This window comes from Podarcis erhardii (assembly GCF_964252035.2).
Source record: "Podarcis erhardii genome assembly, chromosome: 6".
NCBI classification, from domain to species: Eukaryota; Metazoa; Chordata; class Lepidosauria; order Squamata; family Lacertidae; genus Podarcis; species Podarcis erhardii.
The window spans coordinates 28,610,813-28,628,374 of NC_138510.1; the positions used below are offsets into that span (position 1 = coordinate 28,610,813).

General features: G+C 43.7%; 2 protein-coding genes across 4 annotated transcripts in view; one reads left to right on the plus strand and one right to left on the minus strand.

Moving 5' to 3' along the window:
* Positions 1–17,562, minus strand: part of TGIF2 (TGFB induced factor homeobox 2) — a 377,907-nt gene that overhangs the window by 248,186 nt on the left and 112,159 nt on the right. The window lies entirely within an intron of this gene.
* Positions 1–17,562, plus strand: part of DLGAP4 (DLG associated protein 4) — a 330,460-nt gene that overhangs the window by 223,845 nt on the left and 89,053 nt on the right. For all 3 annotated transcript variants that reach the window (XM_081867584.1, XM_081867586.1, XM_081867585.1), the window contains one exon: positions 583–1,632. In XM_081867584.1, coding sequence (XP_081723710.1) covers positions 679–1,632 — 954 coding nt within the window. In that variant the 5' untranslated portion in view covers positions 583–678. The remainder of the gene's footprint in view (positions 1–582; positions 1,633–17,562) is intronic.

Sequence of the window (17,562 nt, forward strand, 5' to 3'; positions counted from 1 at the left end):
ATGAGAACAACTGGAAACATATTTCATGGGAGTCAGCTTAATAGGCTGGGAGATCTACAGATTCATCTATGAAACCAAGCAGATTTTCTTCTCAGATTGTGAGAGGGGGGAAATAATCAAAAGAGAGCAATTTAAACCTATTCTGCTTTGACTGTCCCAGTTTATATGTATCCTGGATGCCATAATGTCCATTTGATCTGCCAATGGTGTTTATGTTTACATCTGGGACCTGTTAAACAATGGTGCAACATGAAGTACACCTTCTTCGGGATTCCAGCCATTCTGGCCCCCTCCAGCCATGGTTTTCTGCCTGACACCCCCTAAGACAGCCAATAGGTATTCTATAGGCACTGAGCATGCTCAGTGTTGTTGTTTTAAGTTCTCCCCCCACCTTATCCTCTTTCTGTTTATTTATTTTTAACTTCTCCAAAGCTTGGAGTTCCTCTCATGCCTACAGATGGCTGTCTCTTGTATGCTGGTGCACGTTTTGGCTACATAAACAAGAACACTTCTGCCTAAACATTGGAAAGAAAGCATGTTCCATCAGTTACAACCTGTCTGTTTGTCTTTCTTTGACTCTAGGGCAATCTCCCAAAGGAGAGAGCGTGACCAAGGAACAGAGCTGAACTATCCACAACACCATCCTCCAGAAGCAATGCTCTAGGAAACCTTCGCACCATGAAGGGGTTAGGAGATAACAGAAGCCGCCATCTCTCTGATAACCTGGACTCCCCCCAAGACTCTCTTTATGCCACCCAAGACAGGAATCCCTATCTCCTCAGCCCCACAGACTCCTACACAATGGACCCTCGATTCCCCACGCCCAACTCTCTCCACAGCGATTGCCTCCTTCCACTTAACAACCAGATTTCCAACAGCAGCACATTTCCACGGATCCATTACAACTCTCACTTTGAAGTGCCCGATGAGAATCCCTTTCCAAGCCATGCCCAAGCCACCAAGATCAACAGGCTCCCTGCCAACCTCCTGGACCAGTTTGAGAAGCAGCTGCCTGTCCACAGAGATGGCTTCAGCACCCTCCAGTTCCAGAGAACCTCTGACGCCAAACACCGGAGCGAGAGCCCCGGGAGGATCCGGCACTTGGTTCACTCGGTCCAAAAGCTTTTTGCCAAGTCCCAATCCCTGGAAGGTGCGTCCAAAGGCAGCATGAATGGCAAGAAAGGCACTGAGGACTCAAAGCAGAACCGCAGGAGCAAAAGTAAGGACCGGGCAAAAACCACCGAGACGAAACGCAGGACCAGATCCAACATATCGGGCTGGTGGAGCTCAGATGACAATCTAGACAGCGACACCTGCAACTATCGCAACCCTATGGGCCTCATGACCCTAGGCAGACAACCTGATCACAGCCAGCCTAGGTACTTCATGCATGCTTACAACACCATCAGCGAACATATGCTGAAATCCTCCAAGAGCAATAATGACCTCAAGGTCACCCCCTGTGCCAACATCCCCATCAGCAGTGAGTCCAACTACATCAAGAGAGGTTCCTGGTCCACGCTCACACTCAGCCATGCACGGGAAATGTGCCAAAAGGCTTCCGCTACCATCGATAGAGCTTTGCTGAAATCCAAGTCCTGCCATCAAGATTTAGCCTATCAGTACTTGCAGGTGGGTGCTGTGCTCATTGCATGAATGTTTCATAAAGGGCACTCTGATTCACTGTGGCCAGCAGTCTGGTTTGCAGAGAAGTAGCAGGGTTGCAGCAAAATAAATAATTCATTCTGTGTTTCCATCCATTCAAGCCATCCTACCCTATTTTTGCATGGTCACAAATAGAGCTTGATGGGAAAGTTACAATGGAGGCTTTCCTATTCAGGTTAGACTCGTGAAGAAATATTCTAGTCTGAACTCCCCAGTTATGACAAAAGTAATAACTCAGGGTCCCTTCAGACTGTCGGTATATTGCAAGACAGATTCAAGTCCATACAAGAACCTTAGATTTGCACATTTAAAGTGTGAACCATAAAGGACTACACAAGGTGGATAACTATTTAGGTAATGTAGAGATATGCCTGGACAAGATCTGAACAGTTTGCTCTCCTTAGGTGGGGAAAAGCATCCCATTAAGACTTTTGCTCGCCACTTATAAAGCCCACTATCAGCTATTCTCTCTTACATAAGGGACTCCACTAAACTCATCCAATCATTTTGACCATTTTAGCATTCTTACAGTCAGAGTCACTGAAAGGTTAGATGCAATCCTGTGAACTCATTTGGACGAACACCGTGAGAGTATAAAATACAGAAGTTTAAAATCAAGCAAGGGACCATGTTATCCTTGGCTGCTCTCAGACATTTCACTGATTAGAAAGGGGCAAATTTTCTTCTGTGTTAATAAAAATATACGTAGGAACTGTGCTTGATCTGAAGAAGAAAAAGTTCTGTGTCTTTACCCTATCAAATTTGTGTCCTCTTAAGGGAGGCCTATTTCTCAGTCTAAGAGACAATGAACCTGTGGCAACTGGAAATAACTCCCTAGAACATCTCCATTAACTTTGTCTGTCAGTGTGATTTTATTGGAGAGTTTCAGTGTCTGAAACTGTGTTAAATAACAAGACAGAAGTAGATGACAGGGAGAAAATGTTTAACAAGCCTCTGAAGCCTTTTTCTACCAAAGATATTGGAGCAGTTATTTGTACCTATAGAATCCCTTATGGACCTTTGACACGAGGCACACAAAGTTTATTACCAAGTTACATGCACGTTACTTGACATTTTCCCCCCTCCCAATTCCAGTGAAATTTTATTTATTAAAAATCAAAAGGCCATGATTCATGATGAGAGTGTCCTCACTCGCATACACATACAGTGGTACCTCAGGTTACATACGCTTCAGGTTACATACACATCAGGTAACAGACTCCCCTAACCCAGAAGTAGTGCTTCATGTTAAGAACTTTGCTTCAGGATGAGAAAAGAAATTGTGCAGCAGCGGTGCGGTGGCAGCAGGAGGCCCCATTAGCTAAAGTGGTGCTTCAGGTTAAGAACAGTTTCAGGTTAAGTATGGAACTCCAGAATGAATTAAGTACTTAACCTGAGGTACCACTATAGTTGGAAAGGTGTTTTGTTTTTTTACTTATCAGGGATCAGTTGTGGGAAAGGAATAAAAGGAATCATCTTTATGAACACAAAAGCATTATTTGAATAAAGTACTTGGTGGCATAAGATACACACCTATAGAGTTCGGGCAACTCCCCATTTCTGAGGGGCTTGCATTCCAGGTCAAAGCATGTTTCATAAACCCACCCAACACCATCACACCCTGCCCCCATTACACCCATTCCGCTCCCATTCTTCCCTCTTCTGAATACAAAAGGATCTGTGCAGCAGTGGTCATGCATCAGGTGGACTCTCCTAAAATGGTTGCCATCTGTAATACAAAAATGTTGACTGAATGTTGTCCTTGAGACATAAAAGCACATTATTGACAGTATAATGTAAAAAGCTGCCCTGGAATTAAGTTAACCCAGCTTTTGTTCCTAAATGGTTGAGTTGAGTTCCCCCTCCTGCGGTTCTTGCAAATAAAAATTAGGGAGAGACTTTACTCAATTGAAGACCTACTTAGAAAAGTACCTTCATTTGTATTTTCTATTCCATTTGTGTCAAAACATTACAATTATAGGCAAGTGCAGAAAACTCCCAACTGATTGACATTAAATGAAAGATATAAGCAGGATATCAAAGCTGCTTAAAAATAATTCAACAGAAGCCCTGTGAACCTCCTCACTCTGCCCTGCTACTGACATCAATTGGCCAGATCCTTGAAGTGTGAAATAAGTTCCTTATTTCTCAATGGCCCTTGTTTCCTTTCCTGTGAGATGTGCTTGAATAACATACCATAATTGGATCTTGCATATGAGTTTGTCTTGGAAGAAAGGGCTTCTGATCCAAATGCATTGATGCTAAATTGGATAATTCCGGGTGTGATTCCAGTTTCTGCAGATCCTGAGTCCCCCCTCCCCCCCCCCCAAAAAAAGCCACTATACTTAGTTATGTTATATTGGGCATCAGTATAAAGCAGCTCAGGATCCCGTCTCATTCTCCAACACAATTAAGTCATACAAGACACAAAGCTAAGTGCAATTAACAGTCACTGTTTAAATGACAGCAGAGCATGGGTGAGGAGAGGAGAGGTTTAACTCTTTCTCTCCATTTTCCAAACCTACCATTGCTTTTCAAGGGAAACTCACAAATCACACTTGTGGAGTCTTCTGAATTGCATATAGCAGCTTCAGAGTGGAATTTTTTGTTAGGATTGTGCCAGGGAGGGAAAGAGTTAAGCTTCCTCTCCTCATCCCCCACAATCCAGAGGCAGCTCAGGCTTTCCCTCTGCTGCTATTTACATAACAAAGTCCATGTTCCTCTTAATTGCATTGAAGCAATACATATGATGTATAGTTAGGAAATTAACGGTGGCACTGTGGGTTAAACCACAGAGCCTAGGACTTGTCGATCAGAAGGTTGGCGGTTCGAATCCCTGTGACGGGGTGAGCTCCCGTTGTTCGGTCCCTGCTCCTGCCAACCTAGCAGCTCGAAAGCACGTCAAAGTGCAAGTAGATAAATAGGTATCACTCTGGCGGGAAGGTAAACAGCGTTTCCGTGTGCTGCTCTGGTTCGCCAGAAGCGGCTTAGTCATGCTGTACGCCGGCTCCCTCGGCCAATAAAGCGAGCTGAGCGCCGCAACCCCAGAGTCAGCCACGACTGGACCTAATGGTCAGGGGTCCCTTTACCTTTACCTTTACTTAGCCCGACAATCCCTGTTTCATACAGTATTTTTTTTATTAAAAAAAATTATTAATTTTCCAATTTTAAGACGATACAACATACACACATCATCAAACAAAAACAAACACACACATATAGTTTCATAACCTCATTTTCATAAGCCTTCTTTCTCGGACTTCCCCATACCTCACCCTTTTTGCATCCTTATTTTACAATTTTTCAGCAACCCTTTACTCCAATTAATTAAAACTTATTATCTTTCTCAATTTCATCTTAATTCCACAAACAATTTCAGCTGCAATTCTGTATCTTCCTTTCCCTTGACATTTTAGCACTCATCAATATTGTAACAGTTCTTAAGATAAGCTTTGAACTTCTTCCAATCTTCCTCCACCGTCTCTTTCTCTTGGTCACAGATTCTGCCAGTCATTTCTGCCAATCCCATAAAGTCAATCACTTTCGTCTGCCATTCTTCCAGTGTGGGAAGTTCTTGTGTCTTCCAATACTTTGCTAGAAGAATCCTTGCTGCTGTAGTGGCGTACATACCTGTTTCATACCGTATAGGAGAGTTTCATGCATCCCTAAACCCCAAACAGCATCTGCTTCAATACAGGCACACATAGAGGCAGCTATGGATGTTGCCTCTATTTATTGCTGTGATTGTTGCTGCTGCTGTTTGCAATGGAAATCGGATCAGCCATAAGATACAGTAACTTCAATTCACCACTGCACAACGGGTCTCCCTAAAATACCCCCCCCCCAAAAAAAAAAAAAATCAGTGGCTTTTTTTAGTTTGATGTGAGTTTGACACACTGTTAAGGTACTGGGTGGAAGTATTTGTGATAAGGCAGAGGGTGGCAGGTGGTGTTATTCTGCCTTCCCCAAGCCACAAGAAGTGCAAAGAAGCCTTTGCAGAATTGGTTTCCTTTAAAAGAGACTCCGGGCATGTTTATAACAATTTGTGAACTACCTTACATGTGCGTTAAGAAGCTGTTTTAGGGCACAAGATTCCAGTGTCTGGAGCCAAGGATCTGGGCATCAAGAGGTCTACCCTCCTTATTCCCTGATGTACAAGATCAGCGGCTTGCAAGCAGAGGGAGTCTACTGCTGGCCTGATCTCTGCTGTTCTTCAGCACCACCACTGAAGATGGCCAGAGAGTATACTGCAGTTTCATTTGAGCAGGAGCTCATGACCAGAGGAGCTAATAGGATACCATTGGCTTGTTTGGGCCTGCCTCCTTAGTCTTGGCTGCTTATAGTAGCTTTGCTACTATTATTTGGCTTCAAAGTACTATGAGCTGTAAGTACACAAGCCTAAATTCACACACACACACACACACACACACACACACACCTTCACTGCAAATATATTCTTTTTTCCAAGACACTTATCTAAAGCTTTTGTCCTTTAAGAAAAACCTTTGAATTCCAATCATCCGAGCAGATCCTTGATTACAGTGAATTGGCCTATTCGTATGAATGATTCTTCTCAACCCACCTTGCTCCAGGGAGATGTTATTGCTTACAAACATAACTTGATCATTACCATATATTTCCCAAGCCCTCCAGCTTTGTTGCCTCACCAGGTTTTGTGATTTTTGCACTTTGCTGAACTCTTTCAGATGTTTGACACATAAGAATCTTAGCTTCTGTACTGAGAGGCACATTTCTATCTTCCATGGGTTTATCTTTGGGTTAGTCAGCACAATCCTTTAAAATATGACTGAGCTATCATTTTCCTTTGCATTGCCCTTATGGGAATCCTTCATAGCATGATAAGCAGTCCCTGTGGAATGGATTGTGGGTGGGGTAATGTCTTGCTGGGGTACATTATCCGTTTCGGGAACATGAAAATGAGAATGCACATCCTTTATATTAGGCAGGTTTTTAAAAAATGGAATAACCCATCGTGCTAGCAGAAGCCAACACTAGAGCTCACACTAGTGCAATGCCCCCCCCCCCCATGTCCCCTGTTCCTCCCCCAAATCCTCTCTGAAAGGTCAAGTGATCCCACCACCCCACAGAACAATGCACAGGCAGAGAAGAGGAAGAATCATTCTGTCTGGGAAACAGAACAGAAGGATCAGAAGAGTGCAGGATTGAACTCCTCCCATTAAGAATTAAAATGACTTAAGAAGATAAGAGCCCTGAAGGATCAGACCCATTGCCTATCTAGTCCAGCATCCTCTTTCCAGTAGTGCTCTATGGAAAGGTTACTAGCAGGAGAAGCATGCAACGTCCTTAACTTACTATTGTTCCCCAGTAACTGGTAATTCACAGCACAGTTGTCTACGTTTCTATGCAGAGATAAGCTCCCTTGAGTCCAGAAGGATTTACTCCCAGGGAACTGAAGCTTCTAAGCCTGGACATCCTCCAAGTTTGGATACTGTGGGATAAAATGGGCACACAGAGAGGTCATGCCCTCTGTTGACTAATCATCTCTACCAAGGACATGCACAAAAACAAAGTAGGCTCATTGACTTTGTGTCTGTTCTTACATTTTACGTTGCTTTTAAATTTGTTTCCAGTGCCGCACACACCACTCTAGAAGCTGGGGAAACAGTGCAGTGACTGAAATGACCTAACCTTGCCTCACAAGAGACTTCTGTGCCCTGAGCAGTCAGCTGGAAACCACTAGACAGGAACACAGTGCCACAGTTGTGCATTTCAGGGTTATTGATTAAAACTAGAAATGGATATGATTAGGAGCATTGCTGAGATCAAGCTCGGCCTCCCCATTCCAGAGGTCAATGGGGTTTTAAGTTTTGCAAACGTAATAGGTTAAAAACTATGAACCAGGTCTTGCAAGCTTATTGCAGCGGTATGAAAAATTCAAGATAAAAATATCCAAATCTATACTTGCCCCCTATTTGCCTTAGGTGGATAAGCTTCTTCTACCTTTCCCCGTGCAGTCATATAGAATAGAAACTTTCAAAGTGGAAGCTGTGTGTGTGTGTTTTAAGTATATTTGCAGCTGGGAAAATAATCATGGAACAATGGTCTCTGTGGAAAATGTGGGATTTGCTTCAATTCAATATAGAAAAAGAGAACTGAGGATTTATGAAATCTTCATTCGACGATTTCTAGGCTTAGCTTGAAGTGCTAGGTTTCAAAGAGCTGTGCAGAAACTGCCACTGGGTGTGAGCTGGACTGGGAGAAAGTGGCAGCACATGGGCAGGGAGGAGAAAGGGACCCACACTCCTCAGGAAAAGGAAAGACTCAGTGTCCTTTGGCTGCACACCTCTTCATTATTCAAGGAAGGGTTATGGCTCAGTGGTAGAGCATTCACTTTGCATGCAGAAATTCCCAGGATCCATCCCTGGCATCTCCAAGTGGGACTGGGAGAGAATGCTGAAGATCTGCTACTGGACTAGATGGCCCACTGGTCTGTTGTTCCTAAGTACAGAGAAGAGGTTTAAGTGAAGCATTTATTCAACTTTTAAACAGCCCTTCATTCAATCATCAACGGCAATTTCCAAAATACTGGGGGAGGCTGGTCTATTATTAGAGCAAATGGGGCACTTGCCTGCCTTCTTATGTGCCTCTGATCCAGGCACTGGCTGCCAGCTTCCCCATCCTTAGTCTCAGCAAGGAGGAAGATGGGAGCAAGGACTAGAATGAATTAGCTCTGTCTCTCATTGGCTCTGGCGCCACCTACTGTTGGGCTCCCTGCCTTCCACCCTACCAATCCCCCCGAGCACCAAGTAAAATACTATTTAAAACACTGCCAATAAAAACTATTTAAACGGTTTTAATAAAATAATTCTTGAGTTTCAAACCACTTTAGTATCAACAAGTACCTACAGTGACGCCTTCCAGACTCTCTCATGGCAGCCTAAGCAGGCCTTTCGATGGCTGTGGTTGTGCTTGTTTCTGGCTCTGGCTCTGGCTCCACCTAGTGTTGGCCTCCTGCCTTACACTGCATCAGTTCCAATGGGCACCAGCCACCACTGGTGGCTTTTGCAGGGAGCCTATAGACTGGTGGACCGTCCCAGGCTGCATAACAACAGCCTGTCTATCCAGCAGCTCTTTATTATGGTTGAAAGAAAGTGACACACAGACCCAGCTCACAAGCATTTTGTGTGCTAGGTTAGTGAGGGATGTGGGAAATAAGTCAAAAGGCCAGAAGCTTTATTGCAACCAGAGGTGTTAGGTGCTCTTACTTTGTCAAACAAGCACAAAATATTTCATACAAGTATTGCAAGGAACGGGCAACGGATTTTCACTGTGGGGTTCGGGTGATGCAGAAGTGCCGGTTGATTAGCAAGTGTCCACATCTCCCCGCGTCCTCTGGGGACAAGATAGCAGTGACAGGGACTGACAAAAAGCTGTGAGCTCTCGAGCCAATGAGAACTCCCAGCCAGCACTTGTTTTATTTATGAACTCTCCAAGGCTTGATATTAAACAGAAGTGAGATGTTATCAAAACACTGTTTTATCTCATTCGGAGCCTCTAACCGTACAGGTACCATGGGCAGGAGGAGGGAAGTGTTAGACCGCCTGTCTCTTCTGCCTGGTAACTGAATCAACAGGAAGATTCCCACAAGGTGATCCAGGCATCCTCTTTCAGCCTGGCGTGCTCCCCTTAGAAGGCTTATAACTGGGCCAGATGAGTCCCTTTTCCTTATGACTCTCTTCCATGGTCAGGCTGCCAATCTGAAAAAGAAATGATCACATTTAGATTGTAGGGTAGGCTTCTGCATAGATGTTGCATTGGTCACATAAGGAGTAGAAACAGCATTGTGTCTTCCAGATGTTTTGGACCAGAACTCCCAGCAGCCCCCGTCAGCAAGGGAACTGTAGTCCAAACCATCTGGAGGACACTGAACTGAGGAAGGTTGGAGCAGAATCTTTCCTCCAACATCTACCAGTAAAAACACCTGTCAGCTGCTGAGGGACCACACCCTCCAACATCCCAGTGAGGAAAATCAGAACATGACCTTTATGGAGGCCATGCCTCTCTCATGCAGGCCATACCCCCTTTCACTCAGGCCACGCCCCTTCCCTCGGCTCCCTCATTCCTTTGAGGATGGCAGTATCAGCACGTGTTCCATTTGCTATGCCTTCCAAATGGCTGATTTGTGGCCTTTTTCAAAAAAAGAATGAATCAGAAACTGGGCATCATCCAGAATTGGCTGGAAAGTAACATCAGGGGTCAAGGCATTAGCAATAAAGATGGCCCCTCGGCAATGCACCTGCATGGTAACAACAGATCGCTTACATTCTCCATGGCTGCCATCTTGTCTCTTCTTTCAACTCTTGATTTTGGCCAGGCCACTGTTATAATGCTCTGCGGAGCCATCTTGTGAAACGGACCAGCTAGAGAGCTGCCTGTCAGATTCTTTTCATTCCTTCCCTTGCCTTCACTTCTTTCATGGAGGCAGCCATTTCCTTGCTTAACAACAGGGCTTCATTAACCATATTGCTAAGCACACCACAGAGCAGGGACCCAGTCCAATTAGGGCCCCCGCTGCTGTGGTTTAATTATTTAGGGTTCCCCAATGTGAAAAGCATGTTCATTTTGCTCCCAGACCAGGTTTCTTTCAAATTCCTTGCAGCTGAGAATGCACTGCTGTTCTTTCATCATAAAGCAGGGCAGCATTAAGCATCTCCCCAGCTTGAGGTAAATGTAAACCAACGGTAGCCTGACCGCCATGGCGAGTAGAGGATTCTCTGTCATGCAAAATACTACTTTGCAGGACAGGGAAGAATACATGGAGCAGAACTTTTGGGGCTTCTGCATGAGATCATATGTGTGATGGACAATGTATACAATTGCCTGGGCTTTTATGAGCAAATGGTGGTAGATGTGAGGCTGCATGTTTCAAGGCAGAAGATGGGATCCAATTGGATTCCATTAGAAGCTCTTGTGCTCACGGCTCAATGTTAAAGTACATACTCAATGTTAAAGTACATACTTTGCATGCAAAAGGTCTCAGATTCCATCCCCAGCATATCCCAGTAGGGCAAGGAGAGAAACTGGATAGCAACTGCCATTAAGTGCATGCAGTGCTGAGCCAGATTGACCAATGGCCTGTGTTTCTATTGATCCAGTGGAGGTGTCCGCTAATGGAGGGGAAGGGAGGGGACTTTTTGCTAAATCCTCCTTACAACTATAGAAAGCATACACACACCCAGCGCTGTCTTCCATCCTGTTCTGGAGAGTCTGCCAACTCTCTGAAATGGATTTTTGTGGGTGAAAAAACCCTTCTGCAGTTGCAAAAGCACCAACTGGATTCCACCCAAAGAGCCTCAGGAAATGACTTGGTAAATTCCTTCCTCTGTGCTTCTTAATCTGTCACTGTCTGACCACATACTTTCTCTGGAAAGTTCATTTCACTCTTTTCATATAAGGGGCGCAGTTGTTCTGCAGTCACTATACATTCTCATATCAATGTCCTCAAATGCATGCAAGATTCAAGTATAGACCTAAGGGTACATCAATCACAGCTACTTATGAGAGATTAATTCTCCTGTATACAGTGAATATGCTTTAACCTATTTGCATTCACATACTGGTAAGAGAGATAATTTTCTCGTGCTCTCAGAAGCGCACATTAGTATTTCAGAATCCTTAGGCATTCTTTTTTTGAATGAAGTCCCAGTTGTTGCCTTATGAGACAGAAACGTGAGCTTATGCAATGAAACAGAACCTTTCTGGACAGGAAAAGTCCAAGAACCTAAGTTGTGTGAGACTTTATCTGAGGTTTTCAGAATTCTGTTGGAGAACCTAGACCCTTCACATCAGGGGTAGAGAACTAGTGACGTGCAGGTGTTGCTGGACTACAACTCCCATCATCCCTGACCATTGGCCATGATGTCTGGGGCTGATGAGAGTTGAAGTCCAACAACATCCTGAGGGCCTTATAAAACTACAGCTTCTAATGCTTCCTGGAAAGAGGGGGTGACTGATCAGCCACGTTGAAGTTTATAGTGTGGACTGTGGATATGCCTTTAGACTACAGCAGTGGTTCTGACTTTTTAAACTAGGACCCACTTGAGAAGGCTGAAAATTACTGAAGCTCACCAGTTACAGAATGGTGGTGCAGGAACAGAGCCAGTCTCAAAATGGAAGCAGATGGAGGCAGAGTTTGGCATAATTAGTTGGCAATTGCTGACATCACTTTCTACTGATACCTATTTCTTCTTTGGAAACTGCTAAATTCTTTGACCCAGTGTTTCCTTGCACCAAGGAGTTCCATAGTTTATCTTTTCTCAAACTAAGTACAGACATTTGCTCCTTTACTCAGCATGCAAGGAGTTGCTGCTACTGGCATTGACCCAGTTAGAAGCCTAGGGTGCAGCTAGGGGATGGGGTAGGCAGGTTGGGGGGCATTGGGCAGGCTGTGCCTCTGAGCACTACCTGAAAGTGACCCAAACTAGCTTTTAATATTGTCTTGCTTCAAGAGACAGTTCCCATTTTAAGGGATCATCCTTAGCCAGTGTCATAAAAACTCTAGTGGACATTCCAATTAACTATGAGGCACTGGTATTCCAGAGATGCAACATCACAGCTCCAGGTCCCAGGTTTTGACATTTTGCATTGCCAGTGCTGTTAGCTATTCAGCCTTGCCTTTAGCAAGATTCCCTCTTCTTTTCACCTTGATGCTGATCTTCATCTGAAGGAATATATGTATGTTGGGCCCTGGTGTATTGGGAGCCTAGGAAATAAGAGGCTTGATGTTTAAGGGACAGAACATCCCAGAATCAAATGTCTTGGGTTTCATACATGCATACGGGGGGGGGGGGGACCCACCTGAGATCATCTGAGAATGCCCTCTGTCCTGTCAATCCAGAATAAAGCCTGAGATGGACAAGTAGCAGTTTAATATTTTTCTGCCAATTTGCAATCTCAATCTGTGGCTGCTTCATCTCCCATTGTTTTATCTGTGAAAGGCTTCTCTCTTGTGTGATACCAACCAACCAGGGATTACCTCATCAATATAGTGATTGAAATCATATACTCAGCCAATGCAGCTACATGGCAATATCATTGAGGGGGAAAACAAATCCTTCACTGAATTTAGAACCTGAAGCAATCTGGGTTATTGCTCACTTTCTTTTTTAACTGAGACAGTTTGTCTGCTCACTCTCACTGTCACTGTCAAATTACAACTAAGAGGTTTGTGGCAGCTTTAAGACTAACAAATTTATTATGGCATAAGCTTTCTTTGGACCACAGTCCACTACATCAGATGCATGAAGCATATTGCAGGTACATAGGTTGGAGGAGGTTATAGCACTAAATGTGCTAATGACCGAATGTCTGTGTTGTCATTTTGTGAATGACCATTGTTCAAAACATAATTATTACCTTCTATACTTTTCTGAATTTCCTTTCCTTCTGACCTCACAGAGTGCATACTTCTGAACAAGAGATGGGGGAAAATGTGTTTCTTGGAGATTATGCATACAAAATTGAGGATGTCCATATTGCCAGGAGAATGTACCAAGTGCAGTTGTTGTTGTTTGGTCATTTAGTCATGTCCGACTCTTCGTGACCCCATGGACCAGAGCACGCCAGGCACTTCTGTCTTCCACTGCCTCCCGCAGTTTGGTCAAACTCATGTTCGTAGCTTTGAGAACACTGTCCAACCATCTCGTCCTCTGTCTACTGTCGTCCCCTTCTCCTTGTGCCCTCAATCTTTCACAACATCAGGGTCTTTTCCAGGGAGTCTTCTCTTCTCATGAGGTGGCCAAAGTATTGGAGCCTCAGCTTCAGGACCTGTCCTTCCAGTCAGCACTCAGGGCTGATTTCCTTCAGAATGGATAGGTTTGATCTTCTTGCAGTCCATGGGACTCTCAAGAGTCTCCTCCAGCACCATAATTCAAAAGCATCAATTTTTCGGCGATCAGCCTTCTTTATAGTCCAGCTCTCACTTCCATACATCACTACTGGGAAAACCATAGCTTTGACATATGCTCATCCCCCCCCCCCAAGATCTGTTGGAGATTATGCATATTAGCCTGATAATGTACAAAATTCAACTGAGATGTTCACATCCACCAAAGCTTATTGGGAATTCTGCATAATTTCCAAGAATCCGGAGAATGTGCACAATTTCCTCTTCATGGATAGATTATATACACATTCTCCATGAGGTCTGGTGAATGTGCATAATGGCTGGTTGTTATGCAAATTAAACACTCAACTTATATTCTCCATAACATGTATCTGTGGGAATCCAGATACATGTTCTTTGTATAATACAGAATCCTATCCTTAAATTTTCTTCACTAGCTGACTCCAGAGAGTCTCTCTGTTGCAAAAGCCCTCAGATTGGAAGGTGGATTTTCCACTCAGCTGCTTCTCTCTTTCTGTTTACGCTCTGTTTCTTTGGGTGATCAGGGGATGCTCCTGGCACATTTGTGGCAATGGGAGATTCGCTGCAGTGCTCAAAGCTTCCTCTTCTCTCCCCCCCCCCCCTTTTCTCCAACCCACTCATTATCCTAGGATAGAAATAATAGGTAATTAATAACTTCTCGAGAAGCATACATTTCCTGAGCCTAATAATCCTCTTGGTGCCGAGCTTCCACAGAGATGATTGGTCAGTTAGGCATGCGCTGAAGGCATAGCATCCTTAGTGCACCAAAAAGGGTTTTGGAATGGGGGGGGGGGAGCAAAGTATACAGTAGAAAACTCGGTTGGCATGCTTAGGTTCAAAAACCTGGGCATGTCAACAACAACATTTCTTTCCTTCTCCTAGGATGTAGCCACCAAACTAAATTGAAACAAAATATCTGCAGTAAAGTTCAGAACTTCTCATACAGTTTAACTGAATGGCTTCATTAGCAAGTCACAGTGGGCCACTGTCAGTTCCTCCACCTCTTTTGGGCCAAAGTATAAAAGGCCCTGTACTACCCAGAAAAGCTCCCCTGGATGGCATAGTGAGGATACAATGGAGGCAGCAAAGTACTTCGTTTTTGGTTGTATTTTGGGTTTTTTGTTTGATTCACCTGGAGTTCTTCTCCACTTGCATTCAAGGCTTTCCCCCACTTGTCTACTTCCCAGTAGCATGATAGAGCCATATAGTGGAACAAAATGTACTGGGTGAACTCTGCAGTTCTTGCTGCCTTGCCTTTTGTGTTGCCATTTCTATGCCTTGTGTTCTTCCTTGAGTCTTCTCACTGTTTCCCCAATGAACCTCCCTCTCCTTGAGAGTGCTGGTGCATGCCCAGCTGACTAGCAACTCTACTAATCATATTCCTCGATTGGGACTGCACTTGTTGAGGCAGGTTCCCAATTTTCATGAACTCACCTTCCCAATGAAGCTTTCTTTGACTGTAAGCAAAAGGTTCCATAGGAGTTTGATGAATGACGAATCAAGAAAAAGTATTAATCGATCAGGCTAAAATGAATGCATGTATGCAAATTCTGTTCAGCTGAAAGATCCATTGTATGATGTCACACACCATCATTCATATTCCCAGGTAAACAATCAAGGCAGGGTTTTGTTTTGTTTTTTTAATATAGATGTTTTCCAGGGAGAGATGAATAGAAATCTGAAAATTAGTCACAAACTGAAAATCTCAAAGGGATTAGCTAGGTGGCTGTTTTTTCTAAACTGGAAAAAGCCTTTATTTTCTAGCTTAAAAAATAGATTCTGGTTTATGTGAAAGAGAATGGGCTGGCTCTTTAAGGAACATGGCCCTTATTCATAAAACTATTTATAAATCTAGATTATGCCCACCTTGAAACTCAATGGAATTCCATCATTTGCATTGTTAATCTAGGCCAAGGATGTGCAACCTGTGGCCCACTGTCAAAAGGCCTCTGCAAGCAATTGCTTGACACTTCTGGCAAGGGTGACCTATTCCTCCACTGGCAGCCCATGGGGAAATAGGGGAGGGGAGAAGAAGGTATCAAAAAGACAGAAGAGATAAGGAATAGCGGATGGCAGCACTAGCAGGCCGTGAGACAGCAGTACTCACTTGACCTCCTGTCACCAGCGTCACTGCAACTTACCAGGAGGAAGAGGGGAAAGGGCAAGTTGGTGGTGAGGTCAGTGCAGTGGAAACATGCCAATGTGTTTGCACCATGCTGACCCCACTGCCATATTGCCATTCTCCCTCCCAGTAAGCCACAGTAATGCCAGGTGATGGGAGGTCATGTAAGCACCATCATTCCACTGACTGCTGCTAGGTAGCAGAAAGATAGAGAGAATTGAGATTAGCAGAGAAAGTGAGAAAATGGTAACTCCATGCACTTATGGTTCTGGCCCAGTGATTGCGGGCTTTAGTTTTGCCCACAATCAGTATGTGACCCAAAAAAATCTACTGCAGGTAGAATATGGTCCTCAATGCGGAGTGGGGGAGAGTTGTCTATCCCATTCTTCTTCTTGTTGTTGTTAGAACGTTTCTTAATTTTCCAATAAAAGACATCCAATTAACATATCAAATCATAATCCAATAAAAATTGACGGACGAAAGGTTATCTGATTTCTGACATGATTGAGGATCACAGACCCAGAGATAAAAAATGGAGAGATAAAATCAAGATATGGAAATATGGAAATATTGATGAGAGGCAGGACTGAGATATAAATATGCTTCAAGGTTCAGACTGTGGGAAATCGTAAAATCAAAATTACAATTCGGAAGATAATTTGACTTTTTTTATTTTAGTTTTTTATTTTTACCCCATTCTTGACAATAGAATGGCAGGATTTGAGAGCATTTATGAATGACCCTAACAACGCTTCCAGCATGGAGTGGTAGCCCTGTTTTCAATTATCATAGCCAACTACATCATGATAGCTAAGCCAGTGCCATGGGCAGAATGACTCGAGCCTTTGCAGTAGGGTGAGCAAGAGAGGGTCGAGTTTTTGCAGTTGTTTAGAAGAAGGAATTTCACCAGAGGCAGCTTTTTATAGCGTTGTGCTACCAGAGTGAAAGAAGCTATAGCTGGGGAAACCTCTCTTCGGTGTAATATTAAAGAGGCAGGAGCCCTGTTTGCTGATTGCATCTACTCATTTTGTGGCACATTTCAAAGAGTCTGTCTCTGCCTATAGGTTTCTGCATTTCTTTGTGAATGCTAGCAGGGCAGAGTGTGTGAATTAAGAGAAGTGTGCAGGGATGTTTTTGAGAAGCTCCAGAATATATGCTCTGATGTGAAGCCTGAGTGCATTTAAGATCACTGGAACTATTCTTTGCACCGTGAAAAGAGAAGTTGTCAAAAGTGTAAAAATAAATTTACAAATTACAACAGAGGTGCATATCCTCAGCAACAGAATCCTCTTCCCTCTCCTTTGTCCATGTTACAGCTGGTTTCAAGGCAGCCTTGTAAATAAGGTTGTTTCCAGACAACCTCCTTATGGAGCATTCGTCCTGATTTATTTGCAGGGAGATCAGACGGCATTGGGTATTGATTGAACATTCATTATGATTTGATTGCTGGGAGATGATGTTGCATCAAACAAATGTTATCCCACACTTTGCAGTGCATTTTCCCATCACTTTCCTTATTGCAAAAAAAAATCTGATTTGGGGATTGTGGGTGGCTTTGTTGCTCAATATTTAAATCAACGTTGATTGCACAACTTGCATTTGCCAGCATGCGATTGAACCCCACCCCAAAACAGCAAGGCACTAGTCAGCAAAATGTACAGATAAATAAAATACTACCCGGCTGGCAGCTGGAAAAGGAGGGATGGAGAGATTTGTCCTTCCTCCAACAGCCCACTGCCTTTTTTTAGCTGGATGTGGGGGACTGGCCTTTTCTTTTCTCTTTTTGAATTTATTTTATGGGGGGGGTATTTTTTAAAAAATACAATTTAAATCGATACAGAACAAAACTGGCAGAGCCCACTGGGTA